This window comes from Ptychodera flava, chromosome 7 (assembly GCF_041260155.1).
Source record: "Ptychodera flava strain L36383 chromosome 7, AS_Pfla_20210202, whole genome shotgun sequence".
In the NCBI taxonomy this organism is placed as follows: domain Eukaryota; kingdom Metazoa; phylum Hemichordata; class Enteropneusta; family Ptychoderidae; genus Ptychodera; species Ptychodera flava.
In genome coordinates this window covers 40,089,116-40,105,567 of record NC_091934.1, presented here as the reverse complement: position 1 = coordinate 40,105,567, position 16,452 = coordinate 40,089,116, and the positions used below count along the sequence as shown (strand labels likewise).

Genomic DNA, 16,452 nt, shown 5'->3' with positions numbered 1-16,452 from the left:
ACAAGTGGTAGATCAGAAAAGAATTGTAAAAGTTTGAGAGTCTGAATATCTGTCCTCAAGGCGCGATCCACTTTAACATTTGTACTGAATATATAAATGTCTGTTCCGGCAACAACGGAATCACATGATGCCTCAGGTAAAAGCGTATAGATTATCAACCGCAAAGCCGAACATTCTTGCCTTATTGTCTTATAAAATTTTCTGACATTTCGAATCGAGGAAAATATATAGTTACTTTTATCACTAGATATCAAGTAGATGAGCCTTCCAACTGTATCAAGATGTGTTAAATTATGAAGGGAGGGTGGTTGGATTTCTTACTGACTGTGGTGTCTTACGTTTTCCGTACGGGTATAGTATTGACCGTTTCTCAAGTTTAGAGTTACGTTAGAGAAGTTCACGATATGTCTGATTACATCGTTGGCTCGATCTCTTATGAAAAGCCTCTGATAAGAGAGGCAGATACAATCATTGACTGTTGACTGTACTTCACAAATAACTGAGAATTTTGGAATGTGTTATGAGGGCCGTTACTTGATAGTGTAACATTGAGTCTCCCCTGGCTTGTTTTCTCTTTACCCAGGTTACTAATAGAACTATCGAATCCGTAAAAATGCTAGTTTATTATCCGAATGTACAAATTTTGCAAACCTGTTCTGCATTAAAACGTAAGGCTTTTCACAGCATTTCATACCTGTATTGTTTTGTGAAAGTATTGGATGATAAATGTTTATCGTTGCACAGTCCCTCTATAGGGGACATTTGTGATCTTCGTAAAGAGAGATACGTGTTGATCGAATTTCCGTCGACTACTTTTACGCCTACAGAAATTTCCATGATATTAAATGCATCGTGAAATAAGTGTTGTTCAGCAAATTTCTGATTATTAAGGAAACACACTGCTATCATGGATATATGCAGGTTACAAGCAGAAATGCTTGTTTTGGTGACGATGTTGTTAATATGGCAGTTGCATTTGCGATGCGCTAAACATATAGCTTCACTGTTCTGTCAGACTCAGTCGGGTTGAGAGAGAGAGAGAGAGAGAGAGAGAGAGAGAGAGAGAGAGAGAGAGAGAGAGAGAGAGAGAGAGAGAGAGAGAGAGAGAGAGTTTGTGTGTGTGCGCGTGAGTGTAGGTGAGAGAGTGAGAGTGACCGGCAAACGTAACTACATAGACCTAGCTACCTGCAGTCGTTCATACGTATAGATACATTGATACATACATGCATACTACATGTACCTACCTACCTACCTACCTACCTACCTACCTACCATGCCTACCTTCATAGTTAAGTAAATCTATTTTATTCAACTTTAAATCAAGAGCTTTACGGGCAAATGTGTGTTGATGTGTAGAAGAGATGAATTTGAAATTGCTTTATGATTGGTGAAGAACTTACAATACTATATGAGCGAAATACTTAATCGCTAAAAATAGACATTTTGTGATTTAATAAAAAATTCATATCATCGTGTAATTTCATGATATCTTTACAGAAATGATCACGCTCGGCATTCTCTACACCGTGGTGTGCCTGTCTGGAATCGTTGGCAACGGTGTGGCATTGGCTGTGTACGTCAGGAAGAAGACAAGACCGACACCCCAGTATTTCATTATCGGCCTAGCGGTGATCGACCTTTTCGTCTGCCTCGTCATCATGCCTTATGGAATCATCGCCGTCATCTATCCCTCTGTTCTCATTGCAGAGTTATGCCAGCTGTTGTCATGGTTATGGCACGCTAGCATCAGCAGTTCTTCTTTTATCACGGCGGCCATCGCAGTAGACAGATACTTTGCAGTCTGTAGACCGCTAACTTTCAGAGTCTCCCCGTCCTATGCTCGTATTGTGATCCTGACATCAATGATTGTCTCTCTTCTCTTGTGCTCCCCTGTCATCTTCCAGTTCGGCATTGCTTACACCCCAGATAGTAATAATGTCACCAACGTCACCACTCTTATGAAAGTGTGCACTGCAATTGATCCGGGATACCTTGGCATCAACATCCTGTCGGCAGTTATCTTTCTTGCGTTGGTTACTTTATCGGGTTTATCGTACGGCAGTGTTTACGCCACACTGCGCAAGCGCTCAAGGTAGGCGGCCAAGAAGTTTCTTCAACCACTGTTGACAACGCAAGTTGTAGTGCGACAGACAACGTATCCGCTCTTGCTCCTGAAAAGCCTTTGAAGAATGCATGGCGCTCACACGTGATGACTCGGACACCGCAAGTTTTGGGGGAAAACGTCGAAGATATCCGTGCCGATATTGTGAACAGCACAGAGGTCGAGAAAATGCAACTTTTGTTTCGGCGCCCAAGTCCAACCTCAGGGCGCGAATACGCTCGAGTGTAGTGGTAACGTGAGTACCGCACAGCCAAGATTCACTGACGGCATGTCGGGCCTGGCGGTCATTTCACGGAGAGTAGTCAAGCAGTCGGTGAATTCCCTCAAAAATAAAACGTCGAAGATGCTGTTGGTGGTGACGATTACCTACATTGTGACATGGATGCCGTACTGGTCGTTTCTGTTCCTACCGCCGTCATTCTGGGAAACCAGAACACCTATCGAAATTCAATTCTACAACTTTCTGAAGTACCTTTACGTCATAAACAATGCCGTGAATCCCATTATTTACAGTTTCGTCAATAGGCGATTTCGTACAGATTCGTTGGCCCTAGTTTCTAAATGTTTCAATCGTTTTAAAATATAATGTTTTGTTCAGCTGGAATTTCGTATATATCTTCTACAGAACCCTCCTTATATCAGTGTTTTACTATATTAATCATTCTTTATAAGTTAAATTCAATCACAGAGTGATACCGATACTTGAAACAAATGTCAATTCTTTCTCTCTTACGAGCTGTGAAGTCTATTGTCATTAAAATCGCTCAGAAGTGAATTTTAGTACAAAATAAATTGTTTTTATAAAATCGTCCATTTAAGGATAAAGGGCTGTACAATTTTGGGTTTTCGAAACACATTTGACACAGTGGTTCAACAAGTCATTTACAAATCTTCAAATAATATTATATTTTTACACTTAAGCTTTGTAACACTACCTTACAGTGTTTGTTGTTGGAGGTAGACTTAATCAAGATCACACTATTATTTTCTGATCAAATTAATATTTCTTATCAAAGATGAAATAAAACCCCCAGCATACTATATATTTTCAAAACGAAGAGATTCAAAAGTATTCTATAGTTTCAATGGTTTACTCGATAAATGAAGAAATACATATATAGGTTAGAAAACCTCAACTTTTTATGAAAAATAAGAATAAATTGAAATCAAAAACTTGATACTATTGATATTAACAATCCCATTTAAAACTTGAGTATACGAATATTTAACGACAATTTTGTTTGCATTAACTTTTAATTCCTATGTGGCAGGGGTCGATAGAGTGGTATTCAAAAATATTATTGAAATCATGAGAAGCAAAACCGAAGAGTTCTCATTCAAAATGTAAGATCTGTATTGCCAAACAAAATCACGTTTTTTGTTATAAAATATTTAAGAAACATAATGAGAAAGTTTCAAAGAAACTAAATTAACCAAATTGAGTTAACTTGAATCCTTTTGAAATATTGGAAACGGGAGCAAAAAAACCTAATGATTAATTTGCATAAATTAGTATAACTTTCACTTATTTGAAACCCAACATATGGCCGGCTATCATGATTGATGGTGTACTGAACCAATATTTTAATAATCTATACGTTTCACTAATTTTGAATTATCATTGCAAAAAAGGCAATTAGAGCAAAATACGCTGTGATATATTCCTTGCCACCTTAAATGCTTAACCACAGGTAATATTGATCTTATTGGCCAGTAATGTAAATTCACTACTTACTTAGGTGTATCGTTATTCTTTCAGAAAAAGTATATAGAATCTATAAACAGGGGATTTGGTAAGAGAGTCCAAGACAATTTTTCACCCTCAATATATCCATCTCAATCATGAAACGTCACAGCCACACTTTTTAGAGCCCCGCATCAACCTTCCAATATTTTTGCCAAACTGTAAAAAACGTTTTGCTCCACCTATGAACATTTTGTCGCAGGCGAATTTGACATTTAGCAACATTATAAGCAGAATGAAATAAAAAGAAAAAAATAAAATTTGCGTACCGTCAAAATTATCAAAAGACAGTTAATTTCTCTTTGCAGTCCATCTTTATGAGTAAATTTTCACAAATAACTGAAGTATATTGTCTTCGTTCATCGCAAAATAAAAAGATGCACATTATACAATCGAATCGTATCGCTTTGTTTGTTTGTCAGTTTGTATCTTGTGCAAGCCTGAGTAATACTAAGAGGATTGCTGTACCTGTATCAAATCAGGTTCAGTCACAGCAATTCTTTAAATTAATAAATGTTCCAGTATTTTAGTCAATCAGATATAACAAAGTCCAAGAAAATTTTCATCACTTGTTTTTCGTCCATTTTTTTCTTCCACTGTTTGTCACATTACTTTGTTGTTGAGACCGTCAGGTTTATTCCTGGAGCGCAAATTATATAGTTCGTGACGATAACAAGAACTTTTCATGAATACCAACAGCTGCCTGGCTGTAATCACAAGCCGAACACCAGTCTTCCCATATTCTACAGGGAGTAGAGTAAGATCAGCAGTGGTTATGCCCTTAAATGACAAGAATAATATACGATGCCTTCACCATGCTCCTATGACAGGAAAGGCCTTGGTTCGCACAACAAATTTGCTGACGCGTAGAAAAGATACCTCCCCTTGAAATATGCTGTAGTGTACTCAGTGACAAATCGATGAGTAACGCTATCACTTTCGCAAACACACTTTTAAAATCTGTAAGAGCAAATTGCCAGTAAAGCCGATTGCTTTTAAAACGCGCATGAGTATCTGATCCAAATCTTTGCCAAACAGGCACAAAAATCAGTTTCCGCCTGTTCTGGCAAGTGCAACAAATCAATTTTAAAAGCCAGGGCTTAACCTTACATTTGCTACTATAGAACAAATGGCGCCTTTATGCTTTTATTAATGATAAAAGTGAGTTCAAAGCACAGTTTAGGGCTGAAAGGATGATATCTTTAATTTGCATTAAACTGTAAGGCAATATAATGGTGTGCATCTTTTTTATGGGGATTTCATGTTGTTTTCCAATTACAATATGAAATACCAAATACATATAAAGATTGACAAAACATTAATAAAACATAAGCCAATCTTGACAAGCGAGAATTCGAGGTACCTTTGTCAATCTTACCGGATTTAAAGGTAAAGCAAGCCTTATCTGAGAAAATAGCACTGGCTGGCATTGGAATTGAATCTTCTACGGACAAACAAACAAAGACAAGACTGTGTCCTTCCATTTTACGAAAATTCTTTCGCATATTGAAGGCAAGAAAAGAACCGTTACTAATGCAAATATACACCCTGCTGTAAATAGAAGAGATGAGGACACGCAAGAAGCTCTGCTGAGCTTGTACCTCACTGAGCGATATTCAGAATGCGAAGTACGACTCGTGTGACTAGAAATGAACTCTCTGTCGTGATTAGAGACTGCATGGTTGATGACAAACTCGGTGTTGAACTAGAGTTTGAATTTTTTACGGCCCGTCGAGCGAGAAAACGTCAAGCAGATATTGTCGTGTCTTTTAATCGGCTGAATTGCGAATCTTACATTGACAATGCCTGATCTACGTCAATAGCGTGAGAACACACATAAATTGACAATAATTTCAAGGCTGAAATAGTTGAAGGGTCAAATAGTTGGGGAAAATTTAGCCAATTAGTGTTTTTCCAGCACTTGATTACTCTCTGACGTTTTAGCAGCAGAATAATTCTAATCGCAACCCTATCGCAACAATATAATTTATAGGGACAGTAGCTCTGACTGTTGATGATATTTTTCACACTTTTTGTTCTGCAAGTCAATAACAGTTTTATGTTCTATTCCGAAATACAAAGTATTCAGCTTGTCAACTCGGCCTGCGCATGTGTAGACTGCCCAATTATTTTTGAGAAGAGAACGAAATAAAAGTGGTGAATATATCATTAGAAGATAGAGCTACTGGCCCTTTTACAAAGAACTAAATGCACTTATCTTTGTAATTATGACAGAAAGAGGCACAGGGTTTTACATTGGTAAAGATCGTGATTTCTTTTTTCCGTCTGTAAACTTTATTTAATATACTATAATAACTTCCATATAAATGGTGATGCCATTTCAGCTGGTGTTTTGCCGTATTCAAACGGCCATAATGGAAATGAAATTGTCAGGAAAAATAGCAAAGATATCAATAACAAGCGAGTGCAAATCAACGGCACTTAAAAGATGAACATGGTGTTATTCAGTTGAATATTTTGAGGCGCCTTATCTTGAAAGACAACTATAGAGCTGCGCACGCATCACAGTTTCTGCAGAGTGTTGTTCCTTGTTCAAAATGGCCTTTAGTCGTAATTTTGCGACTACAAACCCGACGAGCGTACAGAGGAACAATATACAAACAGGAAGAGCGAAATGGAGGGGTGCCAAATACGAGCTTATTCAAAATGAAGAGACAATGTCGTACTCTCTAGCTGGAAATAGTTTTCTAATAACGAGTGACTTAGCAAAAAAGCAAACGTCTTTCACATTGAATCGATGCCGTCCTTGGTAGTTCTCATATTTCTGTTCATCATTTACTTTGGGTCGGTGTAATTTCATTTGTGATTGATCAAAATCTTGCAAAGAATGTCTTCTTTTGTCTCTATAGGTTATTTATACATTAGCATTTTTCTCCGTATCACGTTTACAACAGTTAAGGTAGTATGCGCCTCGAAAGTGAAAGACTTTAACTTTTGCTCAAACTTTTCTTGAATGAAACTTTCAACAATTCTCTTACCAAATTAAGTATAAAATGCAAGAGTCATTGTGCAAATGTTGGTGCTACAGAAATAAAGTACCCAATTATCACCGATAATTGAAATTTAAAATGGCCACCATCAATTTTAACTCTAGGGGGAATTTCCGAAAAACTGAAAGGGCGGAAACTTCTCCTACCAAAAGTGCTTCAAAATGAGTCCCCACAAGTAGTAGATCGGGTAAGGAATTGTAAAAATTTCAGAATCCGAATATCTGTCCCCGAGGCGCATTCTACCTTTTAAAAAAAACCAAAAATAACCTCAACAGAGATCAATCAAAATGATAACGTCATTGGCATGGTCACAACTTGATGTTTGCGCTCCCGAAGGTTGTGCAATAAAAGGTTTAATTTGATATTACATCTAAAGTGACAAGTTTGCACAGATCAAGTACACGGAAGTATGTTCACATGACGGCAGATGAACATTTCGAGGTAATTATTCAAACACAAGGTGTCAATTCATTAAAAAGACGCAAGTAGCTAATCTCAACCTAGCTATAGATCATTTCAAATGCACTAAACATTACACTTTCCTCAGAGGCAACCGAATCCAAATCTGGATTAAGGTAGTATGCGCCTCGATTTTCAAAGGCCTTAAACTTTTGCTAAAAATGAAACTTTTGACCATTCTCTTACCAAAACAAGAATAAAAATCAGGGGTCACCCTGCAAACTTTGGTGCTTGAGAGGCAAATCACCAAAGAATTCGTGATATTTGAAATTCAAAATGGCCACCAACCCTGTATTAACTCTATGAGGAAAAAAACAATTTTCGATTATCGGAAAACCAAGACAGTTAAAAATTTTCTTTCGTCAAAGGCTTTAAAATGAGCCCCAACAAGTGGTAGGTCAGAAGAGAATTGCTACATTTGAAAGCCCGAATTTTTGTCCCCGAGGCGCGTTCTACCTTAACGAAGATCAAAGTTGGCTGGTCCCCGCCTCACAGTGACAAGCACAAAGAGGCAGGTAATGGGAAACCACCATGTATCGAATTACGAAATCTGATTGGTTGAATCATGGGGCGCTGTCATTGGGTGTTCAATTTAACTTGGAAGTAAAGCTAAAATTATTACAGTTTCATGATGCGAACGTGGCTAGAATTCAACCAAGGATTCAATTACCATTCTTACAAGTTTTGAAATATTGGCAGCTATCGGATAAGATTAAAAAGCACGCGACAAAAAATGATGCACTGTGGGCGGGCATGTGCAATTAACAACTTCCGGGAGACCAAAAACTGTCTCATTTCAAAATGGTGGTTTTCCTGTATCTGCGTCTTACTACGTGCTGCGTCTAGTCACGTGAGTCGCAGTGATCATCGAAAAATCAAAGGTGGCCGCTAACAATGGCAAACCTTTCTTGTTGCGTTGAAGCCATGGACTACTGAACAAAGTTCATAGCTGTTGTAATACTTTCAATTATTGTTTCGCTTCTTTGCAACACGCGGCGTCTCGTTCAACCCTAAAGATATCATGATGAAATGTATAGTGTTCAATTTTGCCAACTGAATATGTAGTCAAAACACATTTAATTTAAGGGATCGATATGAAAAAGACTTCTGGTTATGATAACATCTCTGCGAAGCTAGTTGTGAACGCAGCAGGATATATATTGCTTGTCCTCTCTGCCACATTTTCAATTTGTCGTTGCAACAGCGAAATTTCCCAATGCTCTCAAGTTGGCAAGAGTTGTACCGATCTTCCAAAAGGGTTCTAAAGAGAATCCAGGAAATTATCGACCTATTTCAGTGTTACCTCTTATAAGCAAAATTCTGGAAAAGGTTGGAAATAATCGGTTGGTGACTTATTTAAACAAGTACAATCTTCTGTACAAGCATCAGTGTGGTTTTCAAGAGAAAGATAAAGCTAAGCCATCTATTATTAATTTACTGAATGAGTCGACGTGCCAAATTGATCGTGGAAATACTACAATTTGTATATTCTTAGATTTTTCTAAGGCATTAGACACTATCGATCACCATATCCTTTTAGCAAAACTTCAACATTATGGCGTGAGAGGAAATCCTTTACTCTGGTTTACAGACTACTTAAATCAAAGATCTCAATATGTGTGTGTTCATGGTATCAATTCTGACAAGTTGACTGTCACCTGTGGAGTTCCTCAGGGGTCAATACTTGGTCCCACACTTTTTCTGATTTATATCAATGACCTTCCGAATTCATCTGTTTTTTTTCGATTTTCGGCTTTTTGCAGATGACTCATACCTTTTTCATAGTTATTGTAAAGACACTGATCATATTGACCTGTCACTAGCAGGATATCACTTGAACAATGTCACACGTTGGTGTGATGCAAATAGGCTTACTATAAATATCGATAAGACAAATTTATGTAGTTTTCCACCAAAAACGAAGAACTGTGTATTACACGATGAATTGTGTGTGAAAAATCAACCTTTGAATCAGTGTCATCAAGCGTCATTTGTTGGGGTAATTATTGATGAATACCTTACATGGAAACCACATATTACCGAGGTAAATGAAGTAATAAAGAGGAAAGCTGGTATACTGTTTAGATTAAGAACTTTTGTACCGAAAATATTCTTTGTTGTTGTACAAGTCATTTATCCAACCATATACTACGTATGGCTTCGAAGTATGGGGAAATCGTTTTCATCCTATCTAAAACAAATTTACATTACGCAAAAATATGTATGAGATGTAAAACATTTTCTGAATTCAGAGCGCCATTTTCACCTTTGTTTTATGAACTACGTATTTTAGATGTTAATAAGCCTTACAAATTACTTGTCTGTACTTTCATGTTTTGACTTACATCATCAAAATGTACCCCATCCACTATCAGATTACTTCCAAGTTGTAGATTATTGCTATGAGTAGTAAAGTAAACGTGGACAACTGGGATTAAGTAAGAATTTTACACCCATTTTATTCATTTATCTACATGAAGCGAAGGAAAATTTAACCATCCATGTAACTAAAGTATGACCCTGACCTATATATGAACTCACGCACGCGCAGCAGTGCATTGTCCTGAACTAAGCGGGAAATTCCCTGCTGAGCATGTTTATACATGTACGGGAAATTCCGTGTGAGTCATCACCATCAAACTAGCCTATATAAAGGAGCCCCGTTGTCAGTCCGGCCGGCCGGTCGCGGAGTCTAGCTGATGTTGAACTCGGAGTTCCTATCGGTGCGAACTTGTTCACCTGATAGATAAAATTTTAGTAATTTCCTCTGAACTTAAAATGTGACGGAAGACCATTACTTCAAATAATATGAGACGTTTCAGATGAATGGTACTGATATCTAAAGTGTTCACTCTTTTATCTCTACGTACAAATGTAGTTCCTAAGTCGTTCTCTATTCTATTCCCACCAACAAAACATTCAATACTCATTTCCCTCCCCGATCTTTATCAATACTTATGATAATATCACAAGTTGTTCTGTTATCTGTTTTCATAGCATAATATCCAACCAAATCGTCAAATTCATCTCCAGTAGCTAACTTTACACATCTAATGAGAACTGTACCATGTTGAAGTATTTTCATATTATCAGTCATCTGTTGATTTACTGTCTGTAAAGTGAGAACAGCTGCCTCATCACCGACACTTTTCAGACCCAGTTTCTTTAAAGTTGTGTCCCAAAATAATCTAACTGGAACTCCGCTAGCTGTATACGAGCAATAATTCTCCCCTCGTTTATCCACCTTCTTAGTGTATTATCTGCCTTCATTATTGTATTAAGAGGACTAATTTTAAGATGAATTGGTATACCAAGAAGTGCAATGTATGGATTTGTAGGAGTAAGCCAACTACGAAAATCTAACAATTTATATTGTTTACATGCTATCAAAATAAATCACATTCGGAGTTCCTGGTGGTTCAGCAACACCTCCTGCAATTTCACTATCCAATATATCTAAGATGTTACGCGGCACATTATAAGGCATGAATTTCTGACTATCCCCATCCCATGTCAGAGCAAAAGGAGTAGGATCATTCGAAGCCTTTGTGGCGTCAATTACAGTTTCATCAATGTCTTTAAGTTCGGAAAATTCTACAGCATGTTCGTGGGGTGGCGCCGCGGCATTGGCTAAAACGAAATATTTTTCGCGGTCTTTATAACGAAGGACGTAATCCTTATTATGATTAGCAGCCATCTTAGTATTATTGTTAACTTTAACATCACTCAGATCTTCAAGCTCAAGATTTTGCATACGAATTGTACCTAGACCGAAGCCACTTGGATCAGACATACATTATGACCTATATACAGTGAAAATTAAAATAATACCTTGTAATATACACAACCATGGCTTCAGCTATAGGAATGACAGTTCTCGGTGCTGTATTAAATGCAACGGCATTCACAGGAGGAAATATTATCGGACAAAAGCTTTCGGTAATGGTGATGCTCTTATGAGAGTCTGTTTGAGAGAGAAGAGAAGTCCGACATGATAAAGCATTAGAAAAATTTGAACATGATCGCAACGTCTGGTCAGAAAAAAGATTACTACAGGCTGACTGGGAAAGAGAAAATCAGGCAAAGGATGCGCATGCTGCGGCAGAATTAAGAGATACAGATGCAGAAATCCTGGAAGAAGCAGAAGCGGTGCAAAGCAACTCTACGTCAAGTCCAGTTCAATTCTCAGATTATTATCAACCCAGTCCTGAGCAAAAGAAATATGAGATGATCTATATTGCTGGAGGATTGGTCGTGGGATGGTTTATGTTCACGATAGGGGTACACCGGCCGCTTCAGACGACTACAACAATTCAATACAAAAGCTAATTGGCCAGTTATTGAAATCGATCATGTTCCCATCCTGATCTGTTATCCAGATACGCATTGAATTCATGTAATCTCCCCCTTTTCTCAATGGCATAGAAATTGCTCCGTTTTTAAAATCGTAAGTAACCTTTTCACTTATTTCTCTCGTATCCCGGATGGGAAGTATTTGTAAACAGTTCGATACTTTCCCCTGTATGTATCCTCCGGAGGCACCCGAACCAAATGAAACATAATTTCCAGTAACATCGACTACATCTGAATGAACTATATATTTAGTGACTGTTAAGAAATCCACTTTCTTCGGACTCATAGTACTTTTTATAACTGGGTTGTTCTCAGGTTTATCTGAAAAGCCGACGACGTTGGCGAAGCTACCTGTGGCATTGAAATAGACTTTAATATCTTTAGCCAAAGTTAGATAAACATGGTTTGTCGGCAGATGTTTTTCAAAATTAATTTTTTGCTTCAACCCGATTGCTTTGTTTAACGTATCGATATTGTAGTTACCTGGACGTATTGATTTAGTCTTCTTCGGTTGGTCACCTTCTTGATATTTTATTACATTATTCGTCGATGTTATGTTATGCCATGAATTATATAGTCCGCACTCTAGCAGTCTTATCTTCGTAAACTGTGTCGTGTCAATGCAAGGGTAAAAATTAACAGTGACTGGTTCACCTGTTTGGCTTTCAATCCAAATGATCATTGTTGTGCGCTGTATATATTACTAAGTATAAATGTTCGATGAATAATATTCCGAAGGTGCCCATTACGAAGTATAAGGTTCTGCAGGAATAATATTTTTCTGTTCAAGGAGATCTTTGGTTGCTACCGCGGCAGCAGTCGCACCGCCTAATTTTGCCAATCGAGTCAAATTTGACGACTTGGATCGCCAACCTCTATTTTCAGAAATTTGCTGGAGATCATAAGATATCCCATCGCAAGTCCTGCGATTACAATACCATCGTACATTGTGTTTACAACTGTTTTAATATCCATGATTGCTGACTAGTATATAAAATAAAAAATAAAAATAAAAAATATGGGGAGTTAATCCATCTCATACAATGTAGAGGAGCTGGGTCCCTCCCTCCCCCTCCCCCTCCCCTCCCGTCGGAACTGTTCTGGAGGGAGCCGCTACTGGCTCTGTTTTTTCCGCTTTCTTATTTTGGGGAGGATCTTTCCGATCTGGACTCGATCGATTAACGGGACAGGAATATGCCGAGCACGCCCCCAATATAGCCCTAATGCAGTCAATGAAACTCCCACAATTCCTAAAACAAGATAACATTTATTATACCAGCGTGAATTATTATCACACTGTTCTTTCATTGTAGGCGGTAGGCTTATACAGTTTGTCGCTACCGCATCACTCCCCTCCCCTCCCTCCCCCTTCATTGCTTTTAGTTTCTTCTCCTTGTTTTGCCTGTTCCATTCCGCTAATTTCTTGCCCGCAGCAACTCTCCCTGGATGCTTCGTCGGTAACGTCATTTTCTCTATGTTGCGCTGTGTCGGAGGTGCCGGTGTTGGTGTTAGGATCGTCCCTGGTAAGGTCGTCCCTGGCGGAGCCGTTTGCTGAGTCGTCGAAGTTGAATCCATTTATTTCAGGTACTATATTAAACCGATTTTTTTAAATTTAAATGTTTACCCGTAATTAAACCGGTGGAAATTAGAGCAATCAGGGCCCCACGTGTACCCTATCCGTCCTGATAATCGTTTTATTTCACTGTTTAGAATAAAATCCTTTTAAGATCAGTGGCATAGTTATCTCGATCATCGATTGGAACTACCTGACTTATTGCACGGGCTCCTAGATCTATGAAACTTTGAGTGATGGTATCACTTATAAGAGAACTGTATTTCGCTTCATAGACTTTAAAGGCTCGTGTTATGAATTCATCTTTCCACGTTTCCACTTCTCTAACTGTAAACTCCTTACCAAAAAATAACTTACTTTGACCACTTGCGATGACACAGAGTATTTTTTCACGTTTTGTCTCTATTATGGATTGATTATTGTCCGAAGGCGCCGAAGGTGCCGAAGCCCCTTCGGAATGCGCTGTCATATTTGCCGCTGCCGATGACTTTATTAAATTCTCCATTGTTTGCAGTATGTTATCTATTCTTAGTAAAAAATAAAAAATTCGTTTAAACCTGAATCCGAAATAAAGTATTAACATAGTCTGGAATGTTAGTACCCCAACATAACGTTCCGACAGGGATTCCGGGAAAATTCTCCTCCATTTAAATCTATATGTATATAGAAACACGAATAATGAGTACAGACTTATTCCCAGTTGCTTTTCAATTGAATAAGACGAGCATACCAACAGTACAGCATGCTGATATTCCTTCCAAACCGGACGGGGGAATAAAACCTATTCTCATGGACTTAGAAATATATGTAACGCCGACAGATAAATTTACTTTTCATCCACGGGATATATTTAAAGATAACGTAATCACTCATCGATCAGCGAAAGAAAGTAATGTCTGGCTGGGCGGTCCGAACATGAAATATTGGGACCAGCAACTGAATTTCGCTGTATGGTGTAGCACTACTGGTTGTGGTATATCATTCACCCATCTCTTCGATAAGAAATTTCCTCCGCAAATACGATCATTCTGCCGTTTCCATGTATACTTTACAATACGTCGGATCCTTCACGAAATGGGCGTTGCACTTCCAGACGATACCCCCACCTTCAAAGCGGGCGACAATCCATACAATCTCGTCCAATATGAACTTCTATGTACAGAATTTGGAAATATAAGTCCAACGAAGTCCGACTTTCGTTATCGAAAAGGTCAAAATAAAGGTCTTGGTTATGGTTATGAATATTACACTAATCGTGGTCCCGTTCGACAGCCAAAAGCGATATACAACGGTCGGGACTTTTTCCTCTCCGCCGACGGAGGCGTTTTCTATACACATACCATTTTTGGAAAGAAAAAACATGTACTGCCCGACAAAGACAGACCACACTATTATTTCTTCCGAAATGATGGATCGGAGGGACAATACAATAGTTTCATTCCTCTGAAGGGAGACTCGGGACTAACAAAGGCGGTCTCGCCCGCCTCAATGAAAGCCTTGAAGCCTACGTATATTGCATACTTGGCGCACAAGCAAATATTCGTAGTACCATAGTGGGCGATACTGGCAGTGCAGAGCAAGTCCGAAAAGAATTCGGTGTTCTCCTCGAAGATGAAATTCGTAATACGACAAAGTAATTAGTTATAGGCGATATCAAGACACAATAATGAATACTGGTGTCAAACTTGATATGGCAGTTTCACCCAATTTACTTCTCTTACCGTCTGAGATGGTCATTCTTTCGGGCCCGGCAATCTCGGGTTATAATAATGAATTGCAATACGCTACAGAATCTATGTCCTTCGGGGTGAACGGTGATATAAACACGGAAGTTCGAGAAAGTGCTGTACACGAGATGGAAGGAGGGGAGGAGGGGAGGGATCCTGTGAAGTGGCAGGACGAGCCCGGAGAGTCACCACCACCTCACAATGACACGACTCGGGGGCCTCCCCTCCCCTCCCCGGAACGGGCAGCATCTGCAGACCCTATTCACGAATATGGTAAAATTGGTTTGTTATCTTTAGCAATATTCATTACTATTGTAGGTACTGGAATAAAGTCACTAACTATATAGTTCATTCAGATGCTGTCGATGTGACTGGGTTTCATCTAACTCGAACCAGTAACTTAAAAGAACTAGAAGAGATTCATTAATTTACAGTATATAGATCCAGAGGAAATGTCAATATACGTAACCCCACCATTCAACATGATTATAACTGGACCGACATATTCTGGCAAAACAGAATTTATGTTGGACCTCCTCACCGGTCCGTACTTAAGGAATTCGAATATGTGATATTCATTTGCCCAACATTCATGAATAATAAAGCGTATAATAGAAGATTCATTTTCACCGATGATAATGTGTTTATATTTCCAGTCGGACTCGATGCAGTGGATGATACATTAACCTACGTGCATAAAGAATGGGCCGGCACGAACACTTTAATAATCCTCGACGACTGCGCCTCGTCCAAAGATATGAAGAAGCGCAGTAACGTTTTAGTCCAACTTGGTTTCAGCGCAAGGCACGACGGATTATCTGTCTGGGTTCTGACTCAACAATATACTAGTATTAGTAAACCATTCAGGGAAAACATACAGATGTTAGTACTATTTTACACACCGAACAAGATAGACAACAAAACTATTATAAAAGAATATGGAATGGAGGTGTCAGAACAGGAAGCCGTGGGCCTAATCAAGCAATTGAAAAGTAGACCATTCAGTAAACTAGTATTTCGTTTACGGCAACCGTACGACATAAAATTATTCGTATAATATAACAATTATGGAAGCTGAAGGTACTCTTAGAGAATTATATTACAACCCGAAAACTGGTTTTGGAGGTGTACAAAAATTGTATGACGCAGCACGGGCCAGCGGACTCCACGTCACTAAGAAAGAGGTGCAGGACTGGTTAAAAACTCAGCTAACTTATAATCTACATAAACCGGTACCTCGTTCTCGTGGGGTGCTTCGGGCGGCCGGCGCGTTTTTGTAACATCGATAGACTCTCAATGGCAAGCGGATCTCGTGGAATTCCCTCCCCATTCGCAAAAGAGAACCGTAACATTCGATACATGCTAACAGTAATCGATGTACTCAGTAAATACGCCTGGGCCAGGCCGATACAGTCAAAAACGGCGATGATACGTTGACAGGCACTACAAGACGTGATTAAGAA

The 16,452-nt window shown here is 38.7% G+C and overlaps 1 protein-coding gene across 1 annotated transcript; it reads left to right on the top strand.

Annotated features, from left to right (window-relative positions):
* Nucleotides 1-1,499: 1,499 nt before the first annotated feature.
* Nucleotides 1,500-2,096, top strand: LOC139136504 (cholecystokinin receptor type A-like). Its single transcript, XM_070704227.1, has one exon. It carries the CDS (start codon nucleotides 1,500-1,502, stop codon nucleotides 2,094-2,096), a length of 597 nt encoding a protein of 198 aa, XP_070560328.1.
* Nucleotides 2,097-16,452: the final 14,356 nt, after the last annotated feature.

What these genes read in the sequence shown, in the direction of transcription:
- LOC139136504 (XM_070704227.1), top strand. Translation starts at nt 1,500, where the DNA reads ATGATCACGCTCGGCATTCTCTACACCGTGGTGTGCCTGTCTGGAATC.